The sequence below is a fragment of the Chelonia mydas genome, chromosome 5 (assembly GCF_015237465.2).
Source record: "Chelonia mydas isolate rCheMyd1 chromosome 5, rCheMyd1.pri.v2, whole genome shotgun sequence".
Lineage (NCBI taxonomy): Eukaryota > Metazoa > Chordata > Testudines > Cheloniidae > Chelonia > Chelonia mydas.
The window spans coordinates 99,859,473-99,885,938 of NC_051245.2; the positions used below are offsets into that span (position 1 = coordinate 99,859,473).

Genomic DNA, 26,466 nt, shown 5'->3' on the forward strand with positions numbered 1-26,466 from the left:
GTGTAAAAATGGGGTGAATCACAGAAGGGACCTCAGGAGGTCATCTAGTCTAACCCCCTGCTCAAAGCAGGACCAATCCCCAGTTTTTGCCCCAGATCCCTAAATGGCCCCCTCAAGGATTGAACTCACAACCCTGGGTTTAGCAGTCCAATGCTCAAACCACTGAGCTATCACTCCTCCCCACCCCCATAAATCAGGGGATTCCATCCTGAGAGAAGCACAGATATGGGCCTGTTGCTTCAAAATGCGTCCATAGAGAGACAGAGTGAGGGGTCAAAGGTACAGTTCACCCTTTAACCATAACACCCCCACCCACACACACACATTCTGCTACGAGTTTCAGATTCTAACAAACTCACATCTCAACCTACAACACAGCCAAACCCCCTGAGTCTTACTGAAACTGTAAATCAGTCTGGGGACTCTCAAACAGGGCCAGCTTTTCCCAAAATTTCACAAGCCTCAGAGAAGCTGTCCCAAGTTTTGGGTTTCTAAGAAAAAACATTAAGCCTCAATGCTCCCTTTATTCAAATTGCTCTTGAAAACTCACTACTTCCACAAAGCCTAAAGTGAGTCGATTATATTCTTTATCTATAATTATCTTAATCATCCTTACTTTACATGCATTAAAAAAAACAGAAACCCAACGATGTGCACATGCCTTGAGAAGGCTCAAAGCAGGTGAAACTCAGTCTGTTATCTAAAAGTGCAATTCTAGTCTGAAAAGTGATTAAGTAAAATGGTACCTTCGCACTCAACAGAGCTGCTCGATGTGTGCATTCAGTCAGGTCTGCTTTCTTTAAGGACAAAAATATATTTCATTTTAAACTCATGTTAGCCTGTATAGCCAACACAACTAAGAAAGTGAGAGCTGAATTCTATTCTTCAATAGAATTGTTTACTTAGTTCCAATCAGTTACACTTGTGTAAAACCACTGAAGGCAAAAGGACTGCACAGCTAACACCAAGGACCTAATGTGGCCTGCAGAACCTTTATCACGCATAGTCTGTGAGACTGTATATGGCACTAATACAGCAGTGATCATCAGGTTCTATAGCTCAAGGATACAGGATTTCAGTGGGAAGAGTTTGATATCTGCTTATACATTTTATACACACAGTTGCTGAACTATTTACTGACAAGTCTTTGCGACAGTGTCACAGGAATATGCATAAAAGTAGCAGGAAACAATCTCATAGAAATCCTGAAGGGAGAGGTGAAAGGCATGAATGAAAAGGGGCATAGTTTGATAACAAAGGTAGAATACAGGCATAACAAACATTGCTGCACTTGTCAAATAAGGGATATTTCAGTTGTGTTTTGATTCAGTTTCTTTTTGGTTTGTTTATACTGCTCTCACAATATATTTATTTCTTCAAGTGTGATGCTAGCTCTTCCTCCTTGAACATGTACCACTACTCCATATTGCCAAAGCCTATAGCAGCACAAGGGAAACCTCAGTCTGAAAGCAGTGATGGACAAATGTAGCAGAAAGCAGACTATCTGTAAATATTAATGTCACAGTGCTTTGCTAATCTCCTGATTATAACAACTGCAGCAACCCCAGTAGCAAGATGAAAAATGCAGGTTGCTCTATTGTTTCTGTTTCCTAGAGATCAGAAGAGTCCTCTATACACCACCATTAAAATACCACCCCCATCTCGGAGCCTTCTCAGTGGGCACACCAAGTACATTCCATGGTTTCCTAAGTCACAGCAACTGCTGCAATGATGTAACAACAACAACAACAAATGGGGGTGTCAGCCAGAGCCAGCCCTCTAATCACTTTCAAAGTATGTTTTGTTGTTTTTCATTGGCCAGGCTCAAAAGAACTGGTCACTCGTAGTCTCAAAAGTTTTACAACAAATTGTGTGATTAAATTCCTTAAACACTTCTGCCCATTACTAATCCTTTTCTCGCCAACGTCCCTTTCAGGAAAAATTGCTGCACTCCATGGTGCCTGATTTATATTTCATTTTGAGAACAGGAAGTAAAGGGATTAAAGTTGAGGATTAAAACACTTACTCTTTACCACATTTTTTGTGCAGAATAGTTTCTTAGTTGCCATGGGCACTGCTCACTGACCCTTACCCTCTGAATGCACTTCTGTTTGCATTAATGACATATTTTAAATGGACTCCATAGAAAACAAGTGGGGGAAAAATATCCTTAAATTCATCTGCTCTCACAGCATGGAAATAGATTCCTCCCCCCTCACCTCTTTACTCAATTCTCTCCCTGTTGCAGTATTAACAGTGAAATCTGAACTAAGAGTTTGAACAAGAGCAACTTAAAACTGAAAGACAGACTCAGAATTATACAGGGCTGGTACTTTAGGAGCTGGAGAAAAGCTGTTTGCCCTGCTTCTGAACACCCGCCTTGTTGTGAACAGTTTCTCCAGATACATGTAGGCTAATAATCTACAACATTGCTGTTTGCTGTCACTAACACAACACACTAATAACTGCTGAATATCAATAGAATAAAGTTTCAGCCCTTCATGGCTCCTGCTTTTCTTGGCAATCATTCTGAGTGACAGAGAGAGGGAAAAAAAGAATGAGTTTATTTGCTGCATTTGTAAGGCATTCAGCAAAAAGGCACTAACATTGTTTCCACAGGCAAACGGATCCTTTTAAAATACTGGGGAAAGGATTAAAATGACTAAGGCAAGAGAATGAAAAAACTAACTCAAGACAATTCTGTAGATTCCAAAGATTTCAGCAAAAGAAAAACCCTGGACACCGTGCTCTATCTGTGCTCTCCACTAAACCCAAACACTGGCATGAAACTCCATTTACTCAAAGTCTATGCAAACAAACAGGTAACATCAGCCATACTGGGGTGAAATCAACATATACTCATAAAAGTTAAACAGAAAACTTGGTCCTATTGTAAAACAGTGTAAACAATGAACAATCAAGATGACATTACACAGCATTATATGCTGCCCATATTTATAAAACCAGATCTATATTATTTGTGGGAGAAGGATGAATTTGTCAAAGCATCCCATAGCAGACAATAAAAGTAAACTATCTGTCAAGCCTTTTTAGATGTTATTAATTACAGACTGGAACTCGGGGTGCGGGGGATGCTACAAACCCTTGGCGTGAAGCGGTTTCCATTAGATACAGGGTTTACAGCTTGGTTCAATGGCTCTCAGCATCCCCACTATAAAAATTGTTCCAGTGCCCCATTACAGGCTAATGTAGAACTATCATTGCCTGAGAAAATATTGCTCAGAAAAGGAGTATCTTTTGGCTCCCCTTTTTTTATTCTACCTATTTTGCTTGTTTTTTTCATATTTTAAGACAGACAGCCTTATATATTTGAGTAAGTCAGACATAAAGGGGAAAAAAAGGCAACCTGCTAGGGGATACAGAGATTATCAGGATGGCCAAGGTCCAGAGGCGTAACAGTGATCCAGATTCGTCCCTGACGGTGAAATTGACCTATGGTGCACAAATTAGGCACTGCATCACTTATATCATTTGTACTAGGAATGCATTGTGGGGGAAGAGGTTTGGCTGTGGGATGATGTAGCTGGGAAGTGCCTCTTTGCAAAATCTGGGGGCTACAGAAGGGGTCTCTTTACCCAATGCCAGCACAGACTAGCAAGGAGGGCAATGGTTGGAATAAGCCAGGGAGTGGCCACATAATCCTTGTTGATGCAACTCTTATGGCCCCAACACATAAGGATTGTGGAAGGGTTGTGGCTACTATTTCAGCCCACACAAATAGCAGACACAAGGTAGGCTGCAATGCAGCCCGTGTCTTGATCTCAGGGTTGGAAGGGTGGATTTCACCTCTCCTGCCCTTCACCTGCATAGAGCCTAGATACTTGGAGTTTATACAGGGTTTTAGTCAAAGTGAATTGCCTCAAATCCTAGTGACAGTGGGCCAAATTCAGAAGTGATGTGAATGGCAGTATAAGTAAGAAATCGTCTTTCACTCACTGAGGCTATGTACACCTGCTTTACTGATCTGTAAGGAAGTCTGAATTGGGGTAATTTATTCAAGAAGGAACTGGAAGATCATGTAGAAAGGTGTGAGTCAGTAGCTCATACCCCACTTTAACTTAAACATTCCTACCCCACGCAACCCAGGGGAATTATACATGTATAGAAACTGTGTAAGTGAGAGGGGAACAGGGCCCCAAACCTCTGTAGACTCAACATTTCCCTTCCAGATATTCTGCGTCACACCAGTCCACCTTTGCTACCTCTGTTCTTCATGGTCATCTGCAGTATTTATCTAACCATTCTAGGCTTCCTGCAGATCTGAAGGAAGTTGCCTTTTCTGATTACACAATTATCAGCCATATTGAAAAATGCTATTGATCCCTGAGCCACTACATTTCAGTCTTGTTTATCTTCTTCCTGTTTGTTCTCAGGCTCCCTTATAACAGTGTTCATATCTCAGAGCATTAGTTTCACAAAGGACACAATCTCAACAACCTGGAGATTTTAAAAAACCCACTTAATTCAGATTTACCAACGTCAGGCTAAGCTTGTTTACTCCTCAATAAAAATCAAGGTAGAAGCTTAGAGGAGACAAGGACACTATGTACACAACTAGAATAAATAAAAAAATGGAAAACATTTTTAATGAAAAACTTTGAAGTCATATTTATTCTGCAGATTTTGAAAAGGAACAGTTTTTCATGTTTGTGACATTTTTATCGTAGATTTTCATTGTAAATATTTGATTTTGAAAATTTTCATTTTCAAAGTTTTTAATTTTTCATTTCCCGCCATGTTTTTCAGTTTTCTTGTTCTTCCTCCCTTTGTTACAATGTGCCACTGAAAAAACAGTAAACCAAGAAAGACTAAATTTTTCATTTCCCAGGTTTGTTAAAAATATTGAAAAAATTTAAAAGCTAAAATTTTAAGATGGAAATGCCTACTTTTGAAAAAGGCCATTCTTTCAATGACAAAAAATTTCATTTGAAAAATTTCCAATCAATGCTAGCCCGAGCTACCATTCAAACAACTAAAATGCATCTTTGAGAGAGTCAGGACAGGAAATCCCCCATTGAGTCCAGCCAAAACTTTCTCCTTCCGGTTTTTTTAAACGCCAGAAAACAGGCTGAACGACTGCTCTTCTCCCTCCCCACCTCATTTACTTCCACAATTTGACAGAGCCAATCAGAGAAACTCAGAAAGCCTTTTGATGGACTTCATAGAAACAACAGCGTCTGAAGGGTTTTTTTCCGTGGATCTGTTTGGTTTATGAGCTCACCGAGAGCAGCTGTGCAAAGCCCCCAGTTTTCACGTTGCTAATTTTGGTACCAAAAAGGGAGAATTTTCAGGAAAAACTGAACCATGTTTGTAGCAAACTTGGCGAATGTTTGTATATTCAGTCCTTCCCCAGACCCAACTCCTGTGACAAATAAGATGTTCTACCTCCCTAGCATCCTAATAGTGACATTTGGGAGACCCCTGACTCTTTGGTGAAATAGAAAGTCAGGTGTTTTGCAACATCCATCAGGCTAATATACAAATCCAATAAACTAACTCCAACTAACTTCTAAAAACATTTGAACAATTTTTTGAAGTGTCATGTCAGATGCTGACTGTATGGAGTCAGTGGAGAAGCAATAAACAGCCTTAAAATGGAGAAAGAAGAGATAGTAGACACATAGCACAATTGTTGGGGAAGAGGGCTATGATAGACACAAGAATGTATAAATAAATAAATAAAGAGATAAATAAACAGCTGCCCAACGGTATCACTGTTTCACTGAAGTTCACATTCCGCACTAGTGACACTGTTAGGGTGACCAGATGTCCTGATTTTATAGGGACAGTCCCAATTTTTGGGTCTTTTTCTCACATAGGCACCTATTACCCCCACCTCCTGTCCCGAATTTTGACACTTGCTATCTGGTCAGCCTAGACACTAGGGTGACCAGATGTCCCGATTTTATAGGGACAGTCCCGATTTTTGGGTCTTTTTCTTATACAGGCTCCTATAAGCCCCCACCCCCTGTCCCAATTTTTCACACTTGCTGTCTTGTCACCCTACTAGACACTGTTGTTCTAATCTTTAGCTGCTCAGCTGAATGACATTGTATATAACAGTGGAGTACCCAGAGCAGCAAAGGTGGCAGTCTTTCAAACCTGCATCTACTAATGTTACAGAACCAGTAAAGATGGTAAATTACCTGGCAGAATTAATCCAGGTTTGGTTTCTTTAAGAGCAATTTGAACAAGCTAAAATGATGCAGAAACAGCTCCATAAGAGAGAGTCCTGTTTAGTATCAGTGCAATGAAGTGGTCAATTTCTCAAAGACTGCCTTATAATAAATCTGAACTAGAACGTCTAATGTTCAAAATAGTACAGTTTGCAAATAAGGAACTATTAAAAGACATGGTATCTATATAAATAGCTAAGGACTAGATGTTTGATCAAGATAAATAAGACTGTATTAAATCTAACTTGGCTCTCACTTTTCACTTCAGAGCTCTCACATGTGGATTTATGAACCCCAAGAGAGGTTCTAAATTCATCTTAGGTGGTCTTGTTTACTTTAACTTTTTAAATGACTACCGGGGCTGTTTTACTGATATCACAACATAGGCAAACTTAACCTAACTTTATTTGTTTCTCTGCTAACAACCTTTCAATATTTCTTGCAGAAATATGTTACATCACTGTCTTAGCTAAATAAAAGTGTCATGAATAACATTTGTCCATTGGTATAATTATAAATACATTGGAAATTGTAATTAAAAGTACAGCCACTGCAGGAAATGAAGTTTATATCTTGGAATTATAAGGCTGACATTGTCAACTAGGCTATCTTGTCCCTGCTTAATATTTATGGAAATTTAGAGGTACTATTTTGGCCACTGGAGGGCTCCAATAGGTTTTCCTTAATGTAACAGAAATATATTTAAAAAGACTAAAAAAAAAACAATACAAAAGCTTTGAAGTTGAAAGTGGATTTCTTGGTTCATGCCATGATCTACACACACACACAAATTGAAGAAGCCCAGACTCCATTTATTGCATGGGTTGCTTTTTCAAAAAAAAGTGGGAACAATAAAAATGAACAAGAATTATCATACATTTTACAAATACACTTTCCTTAAGCAGGGCTCCTGGTGAAATAGCGTATCATATCTCAGAGTATGTCTATATGGAAAGGATAAAGTCCTTATGTTTGTACAGGACTGTAGTTCAGTTTCCCCAACAAATTTGTCATATAAAGAAATAATAATAATATTCATTTTCTAACTTGGCTTTGAGTCAATGGTGGGTTAACAGCATGAGCTGTGGATTTTGTTACTGATTTAGTTTTGTCATTTCCCATAAGTAACTTCAGCATAGGAGTCTAATAAAGAAAAGAGCTATAGAATGGTCATGCTCAAGCACATCATCATCAAACAAACAGATGTAAGAAATTTCTGTGCAGAACCTTCCTTTGAAAATGTTAAGCTTACTGACTGCAAAAAAACAACCACCCCCCTTACTCATGTTGAGTAGTACCTTACTTTTTTAGTAATCTCACTGGCTTCAGGGAACTAATAGAGGAATAAAGAACTACTCAATATGAGCAAAGGTATCAGCTACTGGCCCTTAATCATAAATTTCAGACAGGATTTTCCCAGAATAAGGACCACAGGATTTGGTCCTTAGACATCAGAGGGATTTACCTCTAACTAATATAGATGAATGGATATAAAAATTATCAGATGCAACAGTTCATACTTTTCAGATTGCAGTGTAATAGAACAATGTCATAATCATAATCTATAATGTCATAGAAATGGTTGCCAGATTTCAAGAAATGTAAGGTAAAAACAAATATTATGAGCATTATCTGCGGCAAATATCCTGCACTTTCTATCCTCCTACTTTTCTACCTCCCATTTTGTCAATATTTGCATGAATCCTCATCTCACCCACTATGTATTTGTCAGAAGAAATGAAATAACAATTACAGTAATTGTTTCTTCCTTCTACCTAGGGTTGCCAACTTTCTACTTGCACAAAATCCAACACCCTTGCTTCTCCCCTGCCCCACCCCTCCTCTGAGGCCCTGCCCCTGCCTCGCCCCTTCTCCGAGGCCCTGCCCCTACTCACTCCATCTCCCCTCTCTCTGTCTCTTGCTCTTCCCACCCTCACTCACTCACTCACTCATTTTCAGTGAACTGGCTCAGGAAGGTGTGGGAGGGGGTGAAGGCTCCAGCTGGGGGTGCTGGCTCTGGGGTGGGGCCAGGAATGAGGGGTTTGGAGTATGGGAGGGGCTGAGTCAGGGGGTTGGGGTGTGGCAGGGGGTATGGGCTCAGGGCTGGGAGTGTGGGTTCCGGAGTGGGCCAGAAATGAGGGGTTCAGGATGCAGGAGGGGGCTCTGGGCTGGGTCAGGGGGTTGATGTGCAGGGAAGGAGGGGGAGGGCTCTGTCTGGAGGTGTGGGCTTGGGGTGTAGGAGGGGGCTCCAGGCTGGGACCGAGGGATTCGGAAAGCGGGAGGGGAATCAGGTCTGGAGCAGGGGGTTGGGGCATGGGGGCGTGCAGACTCCGGCTGGGGGTGCAGGCTCTGGGGTGGGGTTGGGGATGAGGGGTTTGGGGTGTAGGAGCATGCTCTGGCTGGGACCGAGGGGTTCAGCGGGTGGGAGGGGGATCAGGGCTGGGGCAGGGGGTTGAGGCATAGAAGGGGGTCAGGAGTGCAGGATCCAGGTAGTGCTTACCTCAAGCAGCTCCCGGAAGCAGCAGCATGTCCTCCTCTGGCTCCTATGTGGAGGCGCGGCCAGGGGGCTCTGCGGCGTGCTGTCCCATCCACAGATGCTGCCCCTTCAGCTCCCATTGTCCATGGCATAGGAGCTGGAGGGGGAACATGCCGCTGCTCTGGGAGCTGCATGGAGCCATGGCAGGCAGGGAGCCTACCTTAGCCCCACTACGCCGCTGACTGTACTTTTAACGACCCGGTCAGCAGTGGTGACCGGAGCCACCAGGGTCCCTTTTCAATCAGGCATTCCGGTCAAAAACTGGACACCTGGCAACCCTACTTCTATCCCCAAATGCAGAATTTTCCCTGCAAAACTCACACAGTCCTGAGGTCGAAACTGGGCAATATTCAACCCTAGGCCAGTCACAGTCTTTCTTTACATAAAAATCTGTTACTTCATGACACTGCAGGGCTAGAAACTGGAGCTTCATTCCTTTGGGATGGAGGGATTCCCAACTTCCCAACAGAAAGCACAACACTTGCTTCTGGCCCTAGAATGGCCCGAAGTATTGGATATTGAAGCTGGGACACATTTATGTATAGAAAGCAGATTTTATGTCATTTTTGGAGCTTTCACCTTTAAAAGGCCAGAATCTCATCATTTGTGTAGGTGCACTGAAGTCAAGATGCCACAGGATTGTTATATAATCATGAATGGGAGACTAAATGATCCATGTGACTCTGTATTAATATGTTATCCATACTACAAAATGATTAGCAAAAACATTAAATGTGAAACATTTAGTTGCTTTAGCATATACATTTCTGAAGAAACAGTTCAGATACAGAATGTGTATGGGGACAGAGGAAGGGTAAAAGTAAGGGAGGAGAGAAAAGAAAAGAGAAAAGCAGAGTCTATTAAAGAGACAGAAACAAAGATAGAATGATACTGGGACCAATTTTACTATAGCATATGCACCACAACCTCCTATTACAGTTTTGGTTGCATATCTTAAAAAAAAAATCATACCTAGTGAAAGTGGGAGATAGAATGAGAAGGGACATGGAAAGCGAGAACAGGAGAAAAGGAATAAAAATGGAATGGGGGAAAGGAAAAAGCAAGAAAACACAGATTGGAGAATTACTTTTTTGTTCATTCATTTAGAATTAAATTATTTTTTGTTAATCCATTTAGAACTATTCACATTGCTGAATTAGATCAGGCCCAAGATCCACCTAGTCCTATGCTGTCTGCAACAGTGGCTTGGACCAGATACTTCAAAGGAATGTGCGAGAAACCCCAAGGGACCAGTTATGGAATAACTAAGGTTCTTTCTAATCTCATTACTATGACATTGACTTCTGTCCTGAAGCATGAGGATTTATATCCCTTACAAATCTGGGGATTTTTAAAAATCTTAATGAATGTATTGTGGATACATCATCCATATAAATATCCAGTACTTTTTTGAAACCTGCTAAGCTCTTGACCTCTATGGTATCTTGTGGCAATGAGTTCCATAAGGTAATTGCACATTGTGTAAAAAAGTGTTGTAAAATTTGTTGTCTTTCAGATTCACTACACTGCATTTCGCTGGCATAAAAGGAAGTGTTTAAAGGAGGGAATAACTCAGAAGTGGGGATATCTTACAGCTGATTATAGGTCAGAGGTATTATAAGCCAGTATTCAATCCTCTCCCAATCTGAGTACTATCTGTACTTCCATATTACTGACTTCCATAGGCCATGCTTAGGGATAGTTGCACTAAACCGTTTTTAGGGAGATGGACTCCAACCATGGAGGCTGCATTTTTAATTTGTTTAAATTAAACAATGGGTTATTTTTTATCTCCAATTAAAACATGTAGAAAGAAAATACTTTACGTTGCTATTGTCTACAGTTTTCTATGCATGACTGAAAGTCATTAGAGACCTTTTAAATAGAAAATTATCTGGATGGCCTTTTAGACTTCTTTGATCAGACATTTGACATTTCTGGCTTTGCATTCACTCTCTGTTCTGATTCCCCTTCCCCTCCCCCACCCTTTCTGATGTCATGTGGGGAATTTCTTAGAAATTTCACACGGTGAAAAACTAGAAGTTGCTAAACTTTTGGGTTTTATTTTCAATACTGTATTTAAAAATAAATTACAAACTCTTGCTCACATTTGTTGAACTGCATACATTATACATAGTTTTGCCACTGACTTCAATGGGTCAGGAATTCATTCCCTTAATAGGAAAGACTTCCATTTACATCAATAGGGGTTTTGCCTGCAAAAGAACTGCAGAATCAGGCACTTTGCCTTGCACAACAGAGCACAAAACCACATCAGTGAAAAGTTAGTACATGATAGATAGATAGATAGATAGATAGATAGATAATCCATTTTGATTCTCACTGCAACATCTCTCTGGTCTACGTTACACAGCAGAGGGAGGGGCAAGGAGCTTTGAGGATGGATTATGAAAAGTTGTGTGGAAGAATCAGTGTAACTTCAGACTGACATGGTGAGTACAGTACTTTATTCCAGGGCATCTCCATTGCCACAGATACATTTCCCCTGCTATTTAAAATCTGTGTAACATGAAGAGCATATTTTATTGTGCAGTCTTGGAGAGCTAGAAACTTAAGACACCAAAATAATGTCATTTAGTGTGCAGGGGGAGGTTAAAACGAGGATTACAGGCAGTCAGGCAGGATATATTAAATGAATCCATGACTAACAGGGTGTGACAGCAAAGGGTTTCATTCTTTTCAACAGAACAGTTCCCTAGGGCTGGAACTATTACTCCACTGTGCCTTTATCACCTTGGAATTTTTATGGTTATTTTTGATGAATTCACATTTTTTGTAAAGGCTTTTTTGACATTAAGCCAATTTTCATTTTTAATTAAAGTCGTAAATAATCTTAATACTGCCTTAAAAGGTTTATTGTTTCTTACTTTTTATTATTATTATTATTACTGCCAGGAAATATTTCAAATACCAAAGCATGATGCAAGTTAGCAATTATAAGTTCTCAAAGGTCCAGTAACTATGCTGTACCTTGTAAATATTATACACTGCAACCTCAGTGCATGTTTTTAAACATTTGGCTTGATTGATGCCACATTTCTTCCTTTGTTTTTTTGCTGGGTTGACTTATTTCCACTTCCACATATTAACCCATCTCAGATAAATAAATCCTTATCAAATGGACTGGATGAAAAACTAAACAACTTTAAGTTAAATTCTAAAAAAAATGACCATGTGAGGAGTTAAAAGGGCCAGCTTTAAACTGTTATAACAGAAGAATGGAAAATGAACAAAAACATATGGGAAATGCCATCCTAAGAATGGAACCCTCCCATGCTCCTGCAATTTGACACAACCATGTACAGAGCATACCATATTATTTTACATTCAATTATGTAATGTTACCTAAGAGTTTAATGCCCTCTGTTCAGATACATTATCCAAGTTTTATTTGATGTGTCATATGTAAATTTGACAGAACATTCAGGCATGACCACCGCTTGCCTCACAAGCTGACACAAGGGAGTAAGTGGGGGGCATATAACACCCCTTTGCTGCTCTCCATGGGCTATGTGTCCTATGGTTCACAGTGCAGCCAGGAAACCAGTTTGCACAGGACCACCACCAGCCCTCCTCCACACATGGGCAAGAAGAGGACAGGTAGGGGTGGGTCAAGGTGCCAGCCAGCACAGTAATGACCACTAGGAGATTACTTTTCCCCTGACACAAGGGGGATTCAGGAAGGAAACTATAATTCCCAAGAATTAAAATTCGTTCCCTGGTCTCTGGGAGCAGCACAGCTACATGCTCAGGGCAAACAGTTAAATCACAATCTAGCCCTACATTTTGCAGTTTGTAAGACTATACTTTAGTGTTTCAGACACTGTCTAAACAAAAATTGTTACCATTCAAATCAAGGGCAATCCATGCTGTCACCCAAGTTAAATATAGCCCTTTCTGTAGGGGTTATGACTCTAGGATTTTAACTCTCCCTACATTATTCTAAGACCATGTCTACACTTACTGGGGATTGAAGCTGCTGCAATTGATGCAGCGGGGGTAGATTACAGGGTCTAATAAACACCCATTAATTTGACCACAGAGCACTCTCTGGTTGACTCCGGTACTCCACCGGAAAAAGAGGAGTAAGGTAAGTCGACGGGATAGAGTCTCCTGTCGACACAGTGCGGTGTAGACACCGCAGTAAATCGTCCTAAGCTATGTTGACTCCAACTATGTTATTCGTGTAGCTGGAGTAGCATAACTTACCCCAGTAGTGCAGATAAGGCCATCTCCATCATCATTTTTTTAAATGAAAGCATTGCACTTATCCTCATTGGTCTAAAACAGTATATCATGGATTATAGTAAAAATGGGCTTGAGATGTAGGGAAAAAATCAGATCATGTCCTCAGATAACCTTTTTTCCCATGGGACTGAGAAACCTGGGACTCAGCATTGTGAAATAGCTTGATGTTTGAAAATGGCTGGCATGTATGAAAATATAATTTATATTTCTATACAGGTCAGTTTGAACAACCATCCATCAATCCTCAACATACATCTATCTATCTCAGGTTGGCAGCGTAAACTGGATGTTGCATCACAATATACTTGTGTGGTGAAAGAATTTTACAAATAAAATCTTCCTTCTCAAAATTATTCTTCCGTATGCTGAGTTACATATATTCGTTATGATTAATCATTATACCAACAGATGATAATCTTTGCTAGACTTCTAGTAAAACAGTCAGCCTTATTGAATCAAAACTGAAAATACCATCTATACACACACTGGATTTACCATTTGTTCATGGATGGTTTCTTTAATCAAGCAGTCCTAGACCACGGCTTTACAGTTTCACAAGTGCTGGTACTTAAGATGTCTCAATACTTCTAGCGTTACAACATTAATATAATTCCTATGCAGAACAAACCTCTTGGACAGTTACCTTTTTCCTGGCCTGTTGGTCTTTGGAAGAATGTGCCTTTACATGCTTTCTCAGAGAGCTTGGGTCTGTGTACCGTTTAGTACATCCTGGAATCTGACATGCATAAGGTTTCTAAAACAAAAACAAATCAAAAAAGCACAAAGAAAAATCGGTTAAACCACATATTATTTTGCCCGGGGAAAATCCATCTGAAGTCTTGCTACTGATTGGCTATACCGAGAAGTACCACAGGTAGAATGCCCAGTAACTTTATGGCATGGTAAAGAGGAAAGGAAGGCTTGCAAGCAAGAGAAAGTAAAAGAATCTTTTCTGATGTTTAAATGCCTATTTTTAATTTTACCAGGCCATAGTTCCTTTTACCTCATCATTGTTTTTATCATTATGAATGAGTATCTCCAGCAGTACTTACAATTACGTCACCCTCACAGCAGTCTTTGACTTAGTCAGAAATTACATTCTTTAGTAAGTCAGGTAAAGAAACTGCAGTAAAGTCCTGGACAGACTGCTTAAGAGTTATAGAGGAAACCTGCTTCAGAAAGACAGAGAATAAGAGAACAGGTTAGTCTACTACATGACAAAGAGAGGAAACAACAACAAAGCAACCTTTAAACACTACAATTCTAAAACACTGAACGCAATAAAAAGGAATATGCAAAGAATATGTATTTTTATGTAAAGGACAAGACAATTTTTTTCATCTCTTAATTGCCAATCACAAATATACAATATTGCTAACATATACAGTCCTGAAATGACCATGTACGGTTTTTTTAGGTTCACTAAAAGTCATACCTACTTGGTCTAACTTGCCTGCTCTCTGACACCCCTTGAGGTATTTCCAGAATTGTAGTTGCACTACCATATGGAATGTCAATAATATGTAAATATTAGAACTGGTGCAACTATTTGTTGCAAACAATTATTTGATAAATTTAACTCTTTACTTTGTTCACAGAATATATGCAAACACATCACATTTTTTATGAAATTGTGAACTGTCTGTACTGAATATTCTGTTCATTATTTGAAATTTGCTATTTAAGTTATGCGACTGGTCAGCTAAGTCACATGCTATTATTTCTTTTTCCTGATGGTATGTCTTTTGTAAACTCTGTCTGCTTCTGCTTAAAACTAAATTTTATTTTGTTGTAAAACAAATTTTGTTTATTAAATAAATCTTGGCTAAAAACCCATAATTCACAAACAATATTTTGGTTGCTGTTAGGATATAGATATTCAGGCCTGTCTGTAAAGGCCTATACTCTAAGAATTTAGGTGTATTCTTATCACTTGGCTAGTTATAGAGGTATAAAAGAAAGAATCAAAATCACTGTCTGCTGGTGTAAGAGCCTTCTCTTACTGTGACAGTCTGAGGCCCTGTTCTTAGGCTAAGGCCTTTGGCTAAGCAGCAGAGACAGCAATAAGCTGGGAAGCGAACGGTCACATCCTCACATTCCAAACTAGTCACATTGAAAGAAGGTGCTATTGGGCTCTTAGGAATACAATCCTGTCCTGATAGTGCCTATCGCCTCCAGAGAAAGGGAAGTGCCTAGAAAATGTAAAAGGAAACTTAGTTTGATAGCATCCTGTCTGGCAAGAACTCACTTATCAATAGCTGGGATGTGAAATCCTCACTTCTGTATTGTTTTGTCATTATAGTTCCCACTTTGCTAGTGTTTATTGGCATGGTCTCTGTCTGGTTCTGTGATCGTTTCTGTCTGCTGTATAATTAATTTTGCTGGGTGTAAACTAATTAAGGTGGTGGGATATAATTAGTTAGCTAATCATGTTACAATATGTTAGGATTGGTTAGTTAAATTTCAGTAGAATGATTGGTTAAGGTATAGCTAAGAATATTATTATATAAATTAGGGGCAAACAGGAAGTAAGTTGGGATTCGAAAATAAGGAAAAAGGAACTTGTATTTAAGCTTGCTGGAAGTTCACCCCAATAAATATCGCATTGTTTGCACCTTCGGACTTCGGGTATTGTTGCTCTCTGTTCATGCGAGAAGGACCAGGGAAGTGGGAGAGTGAAGGAATAAGCTCTCTAACGGTTGCATAACATTTTATTTTATTTTATTTCTTGCTAACGGAGTTTTGCCCTTAACTTCCTGATAGGTACTCTCAATCTTAACTTTATCTTAGTAAAACTTTTATTTAGTGATAACTATATATTATTATTGATGTTTGTGATTATTGGAGTCTTGAGGATTGTAGAAGAGGGGGGACATTTACTCCCTCAAACACGGGCAGGTTGTGCGGCTGCAGCTTAGCTCCTTGTAACTACCTATCTGGCTTATGTATGCATATTTATCACTTTAAGGTGACACATTTATTCTGTTTATTATCTTGAAGCACTATGTTCTAGATATTTATTTTTTTTCTAAGCAGCATTTTAACTGGCTTTCAGAAATTACAGGCTCTTTGCAGTGAAAAAAAATCCATTTCTGCTGAGAAGAATGGTTCCCTCCCACAGAAAGCATTTCAGAGTGAAGGCCACTTGAAAACGGATCTCTCCAGCCATTCTCCCTCCTGCAACTATTGCACTGATGCAGGAAGACCTAAAAATGTCCGTTCACTAAACGAGAAACTACGTAGTTTTGTAAAATTGAATCTAGCTGAATGTTCTGCTTTCTGGTAATGTTTTCAGCAGTCTTTCATTGCACATTCATTATATGTTGTGACATGGAATAACTTCTTATCTACAGAACCTGCAATATCACATAATGAATACCTATGTGTCTTAAAATAGAGCAGAACTTCATAGTAAATAGTAACCATTAAGGGCCAGATTCAAAACCCAATGGAGCCAATGGAAAGATTCCTGTTGACTTTACTAGGCTTTGAATCAGGCCCTAAGTCAATTGCTTATAACATACCATTTTTTAAAAAGTAGCATGCCACATTTGCATTGATCACTAATCTACCAGTAATAACAGTTAAGAGCCCAAATAAGGCTCACCTTTCCCAAGTGAATAGTCAGACTGAAGTTAATGAAGTAGTGTGACTAAAAGAGACAGGTCTTTGCCCTTAATGCATTCTGTATTTTGGGATATATTCTTGTGGAAGATACATTTTGATTTTCCAGAATCTTGCTCCTATCTGAATGGGTTTTCTTATGCACTATGGTATCTCTGGAGGCAAAGGCTAATACGTTCATCATCAGACCATTCTGTTATGGCCAAGGCATTTATGCCTTAATTCCAACTTCAAATTGTACTGACTGGAGATAGCCCTGATCTGAAACGTCAGACCTGGAAATCTCCAAACTTCAGAATCAAACCTGGATCCAAATTCCACAGTGGTCCATTATCATGTTTCCAAACACTCCAGAATTTTGTGATATTCAAAATCTGAATCCAAATCTGAATTTTGTAATCTTGACCCTTCTCCACTACTTACCTTTATATACCTCAGTCAGTAACCAGAGCTTCCTCAGAACATATAGGCTAGCAGACTGTTTCTGTCACAGTCAGTCCCAGTGTTATTAAATGCAAAGGAAATGGAGAAAACTGAACACAACTTGGTAACTGTCCTAACTGAGACTGACTATGTCAGGGATGGACAAATTTAATGACCCTCCAAGCCACATACGACAGTCTTCAGAAGTTTGAGACCCAGAGCACACCTGCCGGGAGCCAGGGCTTGGGACTTCAGCCCCACTCCTGCTGAAGTCCCAAGCACTGGCAGATGTGCCCCGCAGGGCTGAAGCCCCAAGACCCTCCTTCCCGCTGGATAGAAACTCCTACCTCTGCAAGGCAGAGGTCCTGAGTCCCCCTTCCACCCCCAGCTGGGGGGCCTAGCAAGCTGCACTTTAATGGTAAAAGAGCCGCATGTGGTTCGCAAGCAGGGCCGGCTCCAGGCACCAACTTTCCAAGCAGGTGCTTGGGGCAGCATTCTGAATGGGGCGGCAGTCCGTGTCCCTCAGCAGCAGCTCCGCCGCTCTTCCGGGCATGGCGGCAAGTCGGCGGCGACTGCTTGGGGTGGCAAAATTGGTAGAGCCGCCCCTGCTTGCAAGCCAGAGTTTGTCCACCCCTGGACTATGTCATCTCTGCCACAGCTCAAACTCTATTAACTGACATCTCTTCCTATCCTCCCATCTCCAATTATATACAGTATTTGATGCAATCAGCTAAGAGAAAAAGGATTTAACAGGTTAACAAGAAATCAAATTTGAGATCTTTTATTTCTTACAGTGTCCAAGTGTGTCCTCTGATGCTTGGCTCGATCGCTGGAGTTACTGAATGCTTTCTGACAACCTGGATGCTGACAAAGGTAGGGCTTTTCTCCTGTGTGGCTCCGTAAATGAATCTTGAGATTTTCTAGTCTGGAAAAGGCCTTCTTGCATCCCTCAAACTGTACAAAAGAAAAGATTTTTTTTCTTTAAAGAAACCCACATTTGAATGCCTTCATCTTTTAAAATCCAAGTGTAATTTTTACTTTGTAATTTAAAAATATTCAGTTACTAAATTAAGCATTTGTCTCAAAATGTACTGAGAGGAATTTTCCAAAGCACTCAGCACTGACCTACCTTCCTCCACTGAAGTCAATGGAATTTTTTCCATAGACTTCAATGGGAACAGAGTAAGGCCAACACTAACCACTTGTGAAAATCCTGTCCCACTCTTGTTTTTTCTCATAAAGATAGGTCTGAACCAAACTTCCAAGCTGAACACCCTCACATTTTGAGAGAGTTCATGTCTGTACTTCATAGCTCTGGCCATTTCATTTCTGCTTACATTAGTGACTACGATGTGTCTTTACCTCTATTTAGACATTATAGCTCTGGGAAATGGAGCTGGAATTTATCTCACAACCCTGGGTTTAGCAGGCCAATGCTCAAACCACTGAGCTATCCCTCCCCCATGGCATGGCAGTGTGCACGAAAGAGGTGTAATTTCTAATGCACACCAGCATGTTTTGCACTAACTGGACCATGTAGACCCTGTTGATGTGAACTAAAAGTTTCCTAGTGCTCATTAACATAGTACTGTTTGTTAGTAGGCCAGTTAGTACACAACATAGTGATGTGCTTTAGAAAATCACATCCTTCTAACACCCATTGCTATGCCTACAAGCCCTTAGGTACTTATATTACCCTTATGACTACTGTATCTGAACAACTCAGAATCTTTTAACGTATCTATTTTCATATCACAGTGTGAGGTCAGAAACCACAATTATTCCCATTTTGCAGCTGGGGAACTGAGGCACAGACAGTGTAAGTGATTAACATAAGAACAGCCGTACTGGGTCAGACCAAAGGAAGCATAGTAGGGAGTGAACCTCAGTTGCCCTCGTTCTAGGTTAGCACCCTAACCACTGGACCATCTTTCCTCACAGGTTTTTTCCAGCTTGCATATCCATCAGGAGAATTGAATAACAAAAAAAACCCTCTCCAAAACAAAACAAAAAACCCCGTACAAACCACACCCCGCGAAACCCTAACCTCCACTGCCTTGCTAGTGTTTTTGTATTAAAAAAACAAAAACTAAGCTATAATGACTGGGCAAATATTTGCTTGATTAGAGATCATTGATCCTCAGTGGCATTAAAATAACCTTTAAGATATTATTTTACCTTTCTATTACAGGTTTTTGTATAAGGTATAAAAAATAAAGAGTTCATCATTAGACTCCATCAAAACAGGATTTAATCTATACGGGTAACCAATAATGGAATACTGTTCCTTTTCCTAATCAGCTACTTAATCTACTCAAAACAGAAGTGCACCTCCCAAGTGCTAACACAAGTTCTTTCCTGATCAGGCTTCCACAGCGTCTCTAATGTTAGGGAAACTAAAAACAAGGATTTCTGTGACATCAAGCATTTTTTATACATATATTTGATTTCAATTAGACTCCATCAGTCAAGAGCAATTAATGCAATTAATCATAGCTGCTGTGTGTTTCATTGCACAGTATTAGAACCTGTCTCCTGAATGACATGCTAGTTTGCTGTTCTTGTACATTTGCAAAGATAAAAATGTACTAGCATAAATGTCAAGCATTTATAATATTGCAGATATAATTAGCTATTTCCAGAGTTCCTTTTATAATTCATTTCATCTAGTCTACAAGCAATAACTAGAATAGGGGCAATTTTTAACTTACTCTAGAGTACCATAAATAACATTTGTTATATTTTATTTACTGTATGAATGCTTGCAAAAGTAGAGATAGATGAAACATCAAAATGACTGATCATAATTTGCATTGGGTTGTAATTAATTAGAACTAATGTGAAAAAAAGAGAAAAATAGGAATTCCAACTTTTAATTCTTGGAATAATGAGTAAAGGATCAGGTAAAATCCACAGAATGAAGACACATAGGGAAAGGATGGAGAAAGGAAACAAAGAACTAGAATGAGGTGAATCTCTGGGCCTTGCTTCACAATTTTTTTTTGAACTGTAGAAAAGAAAAAACTGACTACACATTGCCCAGGCAAACTTAGGAGGTGGGACAAGATATATAACTCTGATTTTTAAATGCTACAGTATAAGAAGAGGCATACTCATTAGGGATGAGTGAGCCAACCCAAACCTTCACCTTAAACTCAATCACAATGCGATTTTTTTTCAGAGTCAGAGAAATTCAGAAATCTTTCCAAACCATGCCTTTGCTTCCTTGATTTACAGAACCAGAGATGCTAGTGATGAAATACTGAAATGAGAGGCTTTATTCAATGGTATTTGTGGCCCAGTTCAAACACAAAGTCGGAAGTCTTTGAAGTCTCAGAAAAACAAGTTTTTGCAACACTTCTAACCCAACTCTCACAACCCAATGGTTCCGAACATTTTTTGTGTGTGGGGGGAGCAGCAGGTTATCTAGATTTTGGGGTTCTTATCCAAACCAAACCTCCAAAGCTTTTGAGGCTCTCCAGTCAGAAACCATCATCCAGAAATTCAACTGTGCTTGTAGAGGGAGGGGAGAGAAGCAAAAATATTGATTGTTCTACGTCAATGAAATCTTGAGGGCAAAAGTCAAAACAGAAGTCAAAAATGTAAAACATAATCTTCTTCTATAGCACTTCATTACTCTGAAATATTTTAAGATAGACTCATGAGAAATCAGACAATCATGTACCATGGAATTTCCCTTACATTTATTCCATCCACTGTAACAAAATTTTGAGAGAAAAACGAATGAGAAAGGAAAACATAAGGATGACAGGATTGGTATGAAAGAATAGCCAGTATTTTGAAAAAAAAAAAATCACTCGAGAACAGGTAGGTGGTAGCAACAGCGAAAATCACTGACAGTAGAAATTATATTATTTTGGCAGGTTGCTAGTGGTTCCAAGAGGAAAGTTTAGAATAGAACAAATTTCCATTCAAATGACATGGATTAAACTGTATATAGCTCTAATATAAATTCCATTTTCTCAAGTATCTTTCAATCTTATAGGGTGAAATTCACCCCACTACAGAGATTCCAAAGAAGACCCTCTGTACTGCGTCAGCCCTGTGTTAATGACTTAGGCCTTGATCCTGTAGATAATTACGCAAAGTTAAGTACGTGTGCAAGCGTCTATAGGATTGGGGAATTAACACAGAGTTTATTTCAGATTATGTGGTTAATTGAGAAATGAGGTGAATTTCACCCTAAAAGATATAGACATTAACATTTTTAAGAACTCTGCACTGTTGAGGAGAACTTGAAAATAATGAAAATATATTGAAGCTTTTTCCCCTCATAGTACCTTAATTCATGCATATGACATTCACAACTCTAGATATTGTGAATTCTTCTTTATCTTTTACTAGGTAATTAAGCCTGAAATGTTGGAAAATCCTTTTTCAGACAATAAAGTATAAATGTTAATGCTGAAAAAAAAATTCTGAAATTTAGGCAATCTCTCATGCTTTAAAAGACAAAAAGCTTTGAGAAGGATATTCTTTAGAACTATATATAATATGGACTATTCCTTGCGAATAAGATTTCTGTTAAATTATTCCACAGAAGCCATGATAACCTGAAGGAACAAAAAGTCAAGTAGACTGTAGTTGTATTTTCAAATGGAAATCTTCATAGTTTCCAAGTTATTAAGTGTGGTTGTGGAAGAGGATGTAACACCTTTACCGCAATTAGTCAGTTTAGTAGGTGCCATGCATTTGACATTCTAAAACTGAATAACACTCCTAAACATAATCCTGATTCAGCCAGATTTTCTGGAAGTATTAAAGTTTTGTGGAATTAATAAAAAAGCCCTTTGTAATGTTTTCCTAATCTGCAATAAAAGAATCATAGTTACTGTGTTTTTCTTTTTACTGTTCCATGCAAATTGAAACCATTAACCAGCTCATAAAGACAATTTCCTGGCTCAGCATGCTTCTTAATTTTGACCTAGAGTTTTCTTTAAAACAAATTCATTGGACTGTCCATTTATTTATATATGCAATTGTTTTGTTTCTCTTTATACAGACATTGTATATTAGTTATCAAAATTAGAAGTTTATAAACATTGTGTATCTAAAAATAATGGTAAAGCATATTAATAAAACATTGAGTGGATTGTGACTTCTTTATGACATCTACACGGATTTAATAAGAAATTTACATACCCACATACAGAGGCCCCATGCCCTCTATTTACTGTATGTCTGTATGCATACATAAAAAACAAAGTCTAAAAGAACATTACATTTTCAAAGGGAAGCACCCAGAAATCAGGTCCCTATGTCACCTTAACTCTTCTCCCGGTGCATATGCATTATAACGTTGGGCTTGATTCTCAATTACACTCAGACCCTTTTACACTAATCCAGCAGTGTAAAGGGGCCTTAAAGTGAGTGTAAGTGTAATTTATGCCCCTTTTTGTACCCCTTTACCCTGCCACAACAGTACATAAAGGCTTCTGTGTAATTAGGAATCAGATCAATGGTCGTTAACTTATATGATCAAATACTACTTTCCATAGGCGCCAACTCCTTCTTTTAAGATTTGTGTATACAAGTTATCCAGTCCTGCTGATTTTAAAATGTTTTATATCCTGCCTAAGAAATGTAAATAGAAATAGAAGACATGAGTGGAAACAACAGCTTTTCTCTTTTTCCCATTCCAGACTATAGGGTAAATAGCTTGGTTAGTTTGGCTTCTTACAGATGTTGAATGATATGAGGGCGAGAAGTGAGTCCTGTGGGACTCTGAAAATGAGGGCTTTGGACATGGAGGAAGAGATGCTCATGGAACGTGTTTGGTCTGAGAGGAAGAACCTTTCATCTCATCAGCCTCTTGGAGGCAGGGCAAGATTATCTGGTGATAACATGCACCAAAGGCTGCAGCAGTGAGGTCCAGGAGGATAGGCGTGGAAGTACTTTGCTGCCAGTGGACAAGCGGAGATCATCCACCAAAGGAACATGTCCTGTCTTTATAGCTTGTGCTGGCTTGAAGTTGGCCTGAGGATATAGGCAAAAGCAAGATGTTCCTGGAGACTGTTTTTGCTTGATTCTTGTTTAGCTTGCTTTGAAAAGGGCAAGGGACTTCGATACTAGGCAATAATTTGTTCTTAGGCTCACCACAGACATGGAAGTCTTTTGTAGACGTTTCCAGTGTAGATTTTTGGAAAAGTTATAAACATCTGAGAAAGGCTTAAGACTGCAAATATAGGCATTGCTATAATACACACACACACAGGGTGCATATAATACAGAGGCATATAAAAAGGAGATATACATATATGTATTTATAAACACAATACCATACACATGAGGCTCTGAGATTGTCTTGGAATTGTCCCATGGTAACATATTTTTTTAAAAAAGCTTCCTTTGCAGCAGATAAAGGAGTAATTAATGAATCCAACAATGTTAAAAATCAATCTGCCATTAGTATTTTAGGTAATATGATACACTGCCCAACTATGCTTTTCTGTGTAACTACTGAAGCGAGTGGCACGAAAGGAATTAAAGATTTCCCCCTCTCCCCCCTTTTTTAGAGTATGGAGGGAACAGATGTAGAAACTGCTCCTAAATTGCTTTCAAACAATGGGTGATGCATTTTAAACATTAATTAAAAGCCTTTTAAAAAGCATTTCCCTTCGCCCATAGCATTAGCAGAGTGCTGCTCTATAAAAGGCATGAGGGCTTTTAAAAAATTGAGAGTAAGACCTCATATCAAAACCTTTTAAATAGTTTTTTATTCCCCCTGAGTCTCTTGCCTGGCAATCCCGTGAGTGACACATAATTAGTGTCAGACATCACTCAAAACGCTGTCATCAGGTGCTCACCAACAAGGACACTGCATGCCACAGCTGAGGTTTGAAAGTCTGGGTTCATTTTATGTAAAATGTCTGGTATGATTTTAACCCTTAGAGTAGATAGATGGGGAAAATATAACATCCAACGCTATACTTCATTGCAGAGGAAATATTTCCATCAGAGTGGAAGCACATTTTATGACATGGTGCTTGTTTGTTTTTTTGTATGCACAGTGCTTGTATAGGACTATATTTTCAAACAGTGCATAGGCTGGGAGATTTCCTCCCTTTCAAGTTAGGCTCTCTGAAATCATAAAAAGCCATGGCTCCTGGAATTCATCAATTCCAGTAAATAACAGTGGGCTATATGTACACTTACTGTAGATGACTACAGTTGGTGTTTGCCAGACAATTCACTAAGTTCCTGATCCAAAGTTTGTTGAAGTCAATGGGCATTTTTTGTTGACATCAAGGGGTTTTGGATCAGCCCTTGAAATGGCTGATAAATTCTGTTATCTCTGCTGCAGAAATAAGCTGCAAATTCCAGCTTCAGACATATTCTGAATTTGGAGACCCTGAATACGTGAGCATATATACAAAGAGAAAAAAGTTACAGACCACAGGAAAGCTTGGAGTAAATCATAGTTGGTATATTTCTCTTTCATGAACTCATACACTGTAATTATAGATATATTTAATACACAGATTTACATAGAAAACAATGCTTTCTCTGAGTCAGAGAGAATAAATGATGTACCCAATTTGTCACTGCTCCAAACCATTTAGGAGCTTTGCCCCTGAGAAGTAAATGATTTTGTCTGTGAATAGACACAGGATTAATAAATTATATCCTAATGCGATTTTAATTTTCAAATCTAAAATTCTTGTGGCTAGATCTTGGACAGAAAGTTATATTCTGCTGTTATACCTGCACATCCACAATGAAATCACAGTGAAGAACATGGCACATTGTTTAGAATGTTTGAAATGTGCTACTTTTGCTGGCCAAGTTACAGCTGAGTGCTTCCTCCCATGTTTCTCTTTGGACAAAAGTTCACGTTCTCCCGTGGATTGCCTCAGATGTTTCCAGCCATAGACTGATTGAATGTATCATTGAAATACACCTTTAATACTTCCTTTAAGTTTCACTGTGGTGTTAACAATTTTGGAAGGAAAAACAGAAAAAGGGGAGCAAGGATCCACATCAATGGAAGGGCAGTACCTGTAGAGGGCTGTTCCCACACCACAAATTTCTCTTTGCATGAGAGCTCTCTCTACTGACAACCCTTTATACTTAGTATGTTTCCAATACAAAATCAAACATGAAATTGCAAATCTCTTCTTTCATATTTCATATATTCCAGAGATCTTCATATTTCTCTCTTAGTAATGGCGCCCTCCTCCATATTCACACTTGAAGACAAGCACTGCACTTCCGGGGAACCCCAAGGATATAAAATATGCTCAACTGAAGCAAAGTACTGTATATCGGATGTTATTTATCCCACAAAACGTAGGTATCACAGACTCATCCACCATGGAAATGGCTCTTGTTTTCATTCATTTTAATAAGCCTGGCCATTTCAGCCCTGGAAGACATTCCTGTTGTTGCAGAGTAAGTAAATATTATGACAAGTTTCTTGGAAAGAATCTACTACTGAACACATCATCTGATAATAATTCAAAAGACATGGATTGGAAGCCAATAGAGGAAGAATGAACTTGGGAATTGGTTTATTGCTTCCCTGTGTGTAGACGGTGTCTCTAGTCTTTTTTGTTTGATACTCTTCTCCCATTCTCACTTTCAGTAGTTTCCAACATGCTGTCCTTGGTATTGCTCACATGTAATCTTTGTGTCTAAAACCCTTTTATAACAGAGGTTGTCCTGTGTATTCATACAGCTTCCCCTACCAAAAATCTTCTCCCTTTGTTTAAACCTGTTCACTATTGCAGCTAATATTGCTGTTGCTAAGCTCTGGAGATGTCATGCAGAATTGGGAGCACTTCTTCCTGACAATAGATGGGATCAGAGAAGGGAAGAGTAAGATTCAAAGGAAAATAAAAGACATGATATAGTCAAGGAAAGGAAAGGAGAAGTGAACATAACATTCACTCGCTAACATCTACAATGATTTACAAAACACATGCAGCCTGAATGCTTTCTAGCTTCTCATTAAAGATTCACACACATTAGAGATGTAACTAGGCAGTGTAGTTCAGAGCTGAACGTGGATCCAAAGTTAAGTCCTGGTTTGGCCCAACAGAGTGTATCCAAGAAAGAGATGGGTTCAAGACTTCAAATCCAGATGGATTTTCACTGAAGTTCAGGTGGCAATGGGGCTTGAACACGGTGTTCATGTTGGGGAACTTCTCTGTATTACAGCATTTTGACAAAGTGAGCCTCATGAAGAGCTCAGTTCCGATCTCCATTACCTGGTGTAAAACTAAAGTAACTCCGCTGAACCTGAACTGAACCTGAACTGAAAATACAAAAAGAAAAGAAAAGAAAAAGAAAGAGAAAAAGAAAGAAAGCTTTCCTGTAAATATTATTAAAGTAGTTTGAAACCACAGCTAATTAAAATATAGGGCTCTGTTGTGGCTTGTTGAAGATTTTAAAGCC

At 39.1% G+C, this 26,466-nt stretch overlaps 1 protein-coding gene across 2 annotated transcripts in view; it reads right to left on the minus strand.

Moving 5' to 3' along the window:
• Positions 1-26,466, minus strand: part of GLIS3 (GLIS family zinc finger 3) — a 257,387-nt gene that overhangs the window by 66,956 nt on the left and 163,965 nt on the right. For both annotated transcript variants that reach the window (XM_007065592.4, XM_043547249.1), the window contains 2 exons: positions 17,842-18,003; positions 13,646-13,756 (listed from right to left, as the gene is read on the minus strand). In XM_007065592.4, the coding sequence (XP_007065654.2) occupies positions 13,646-13,756; positions 17,842-18,003 (273 nt within the window). The remainder of the gene's footprint in view (positions 1-13,645; positions 13,757-17,841; positions 18,004-26,466) is intronic.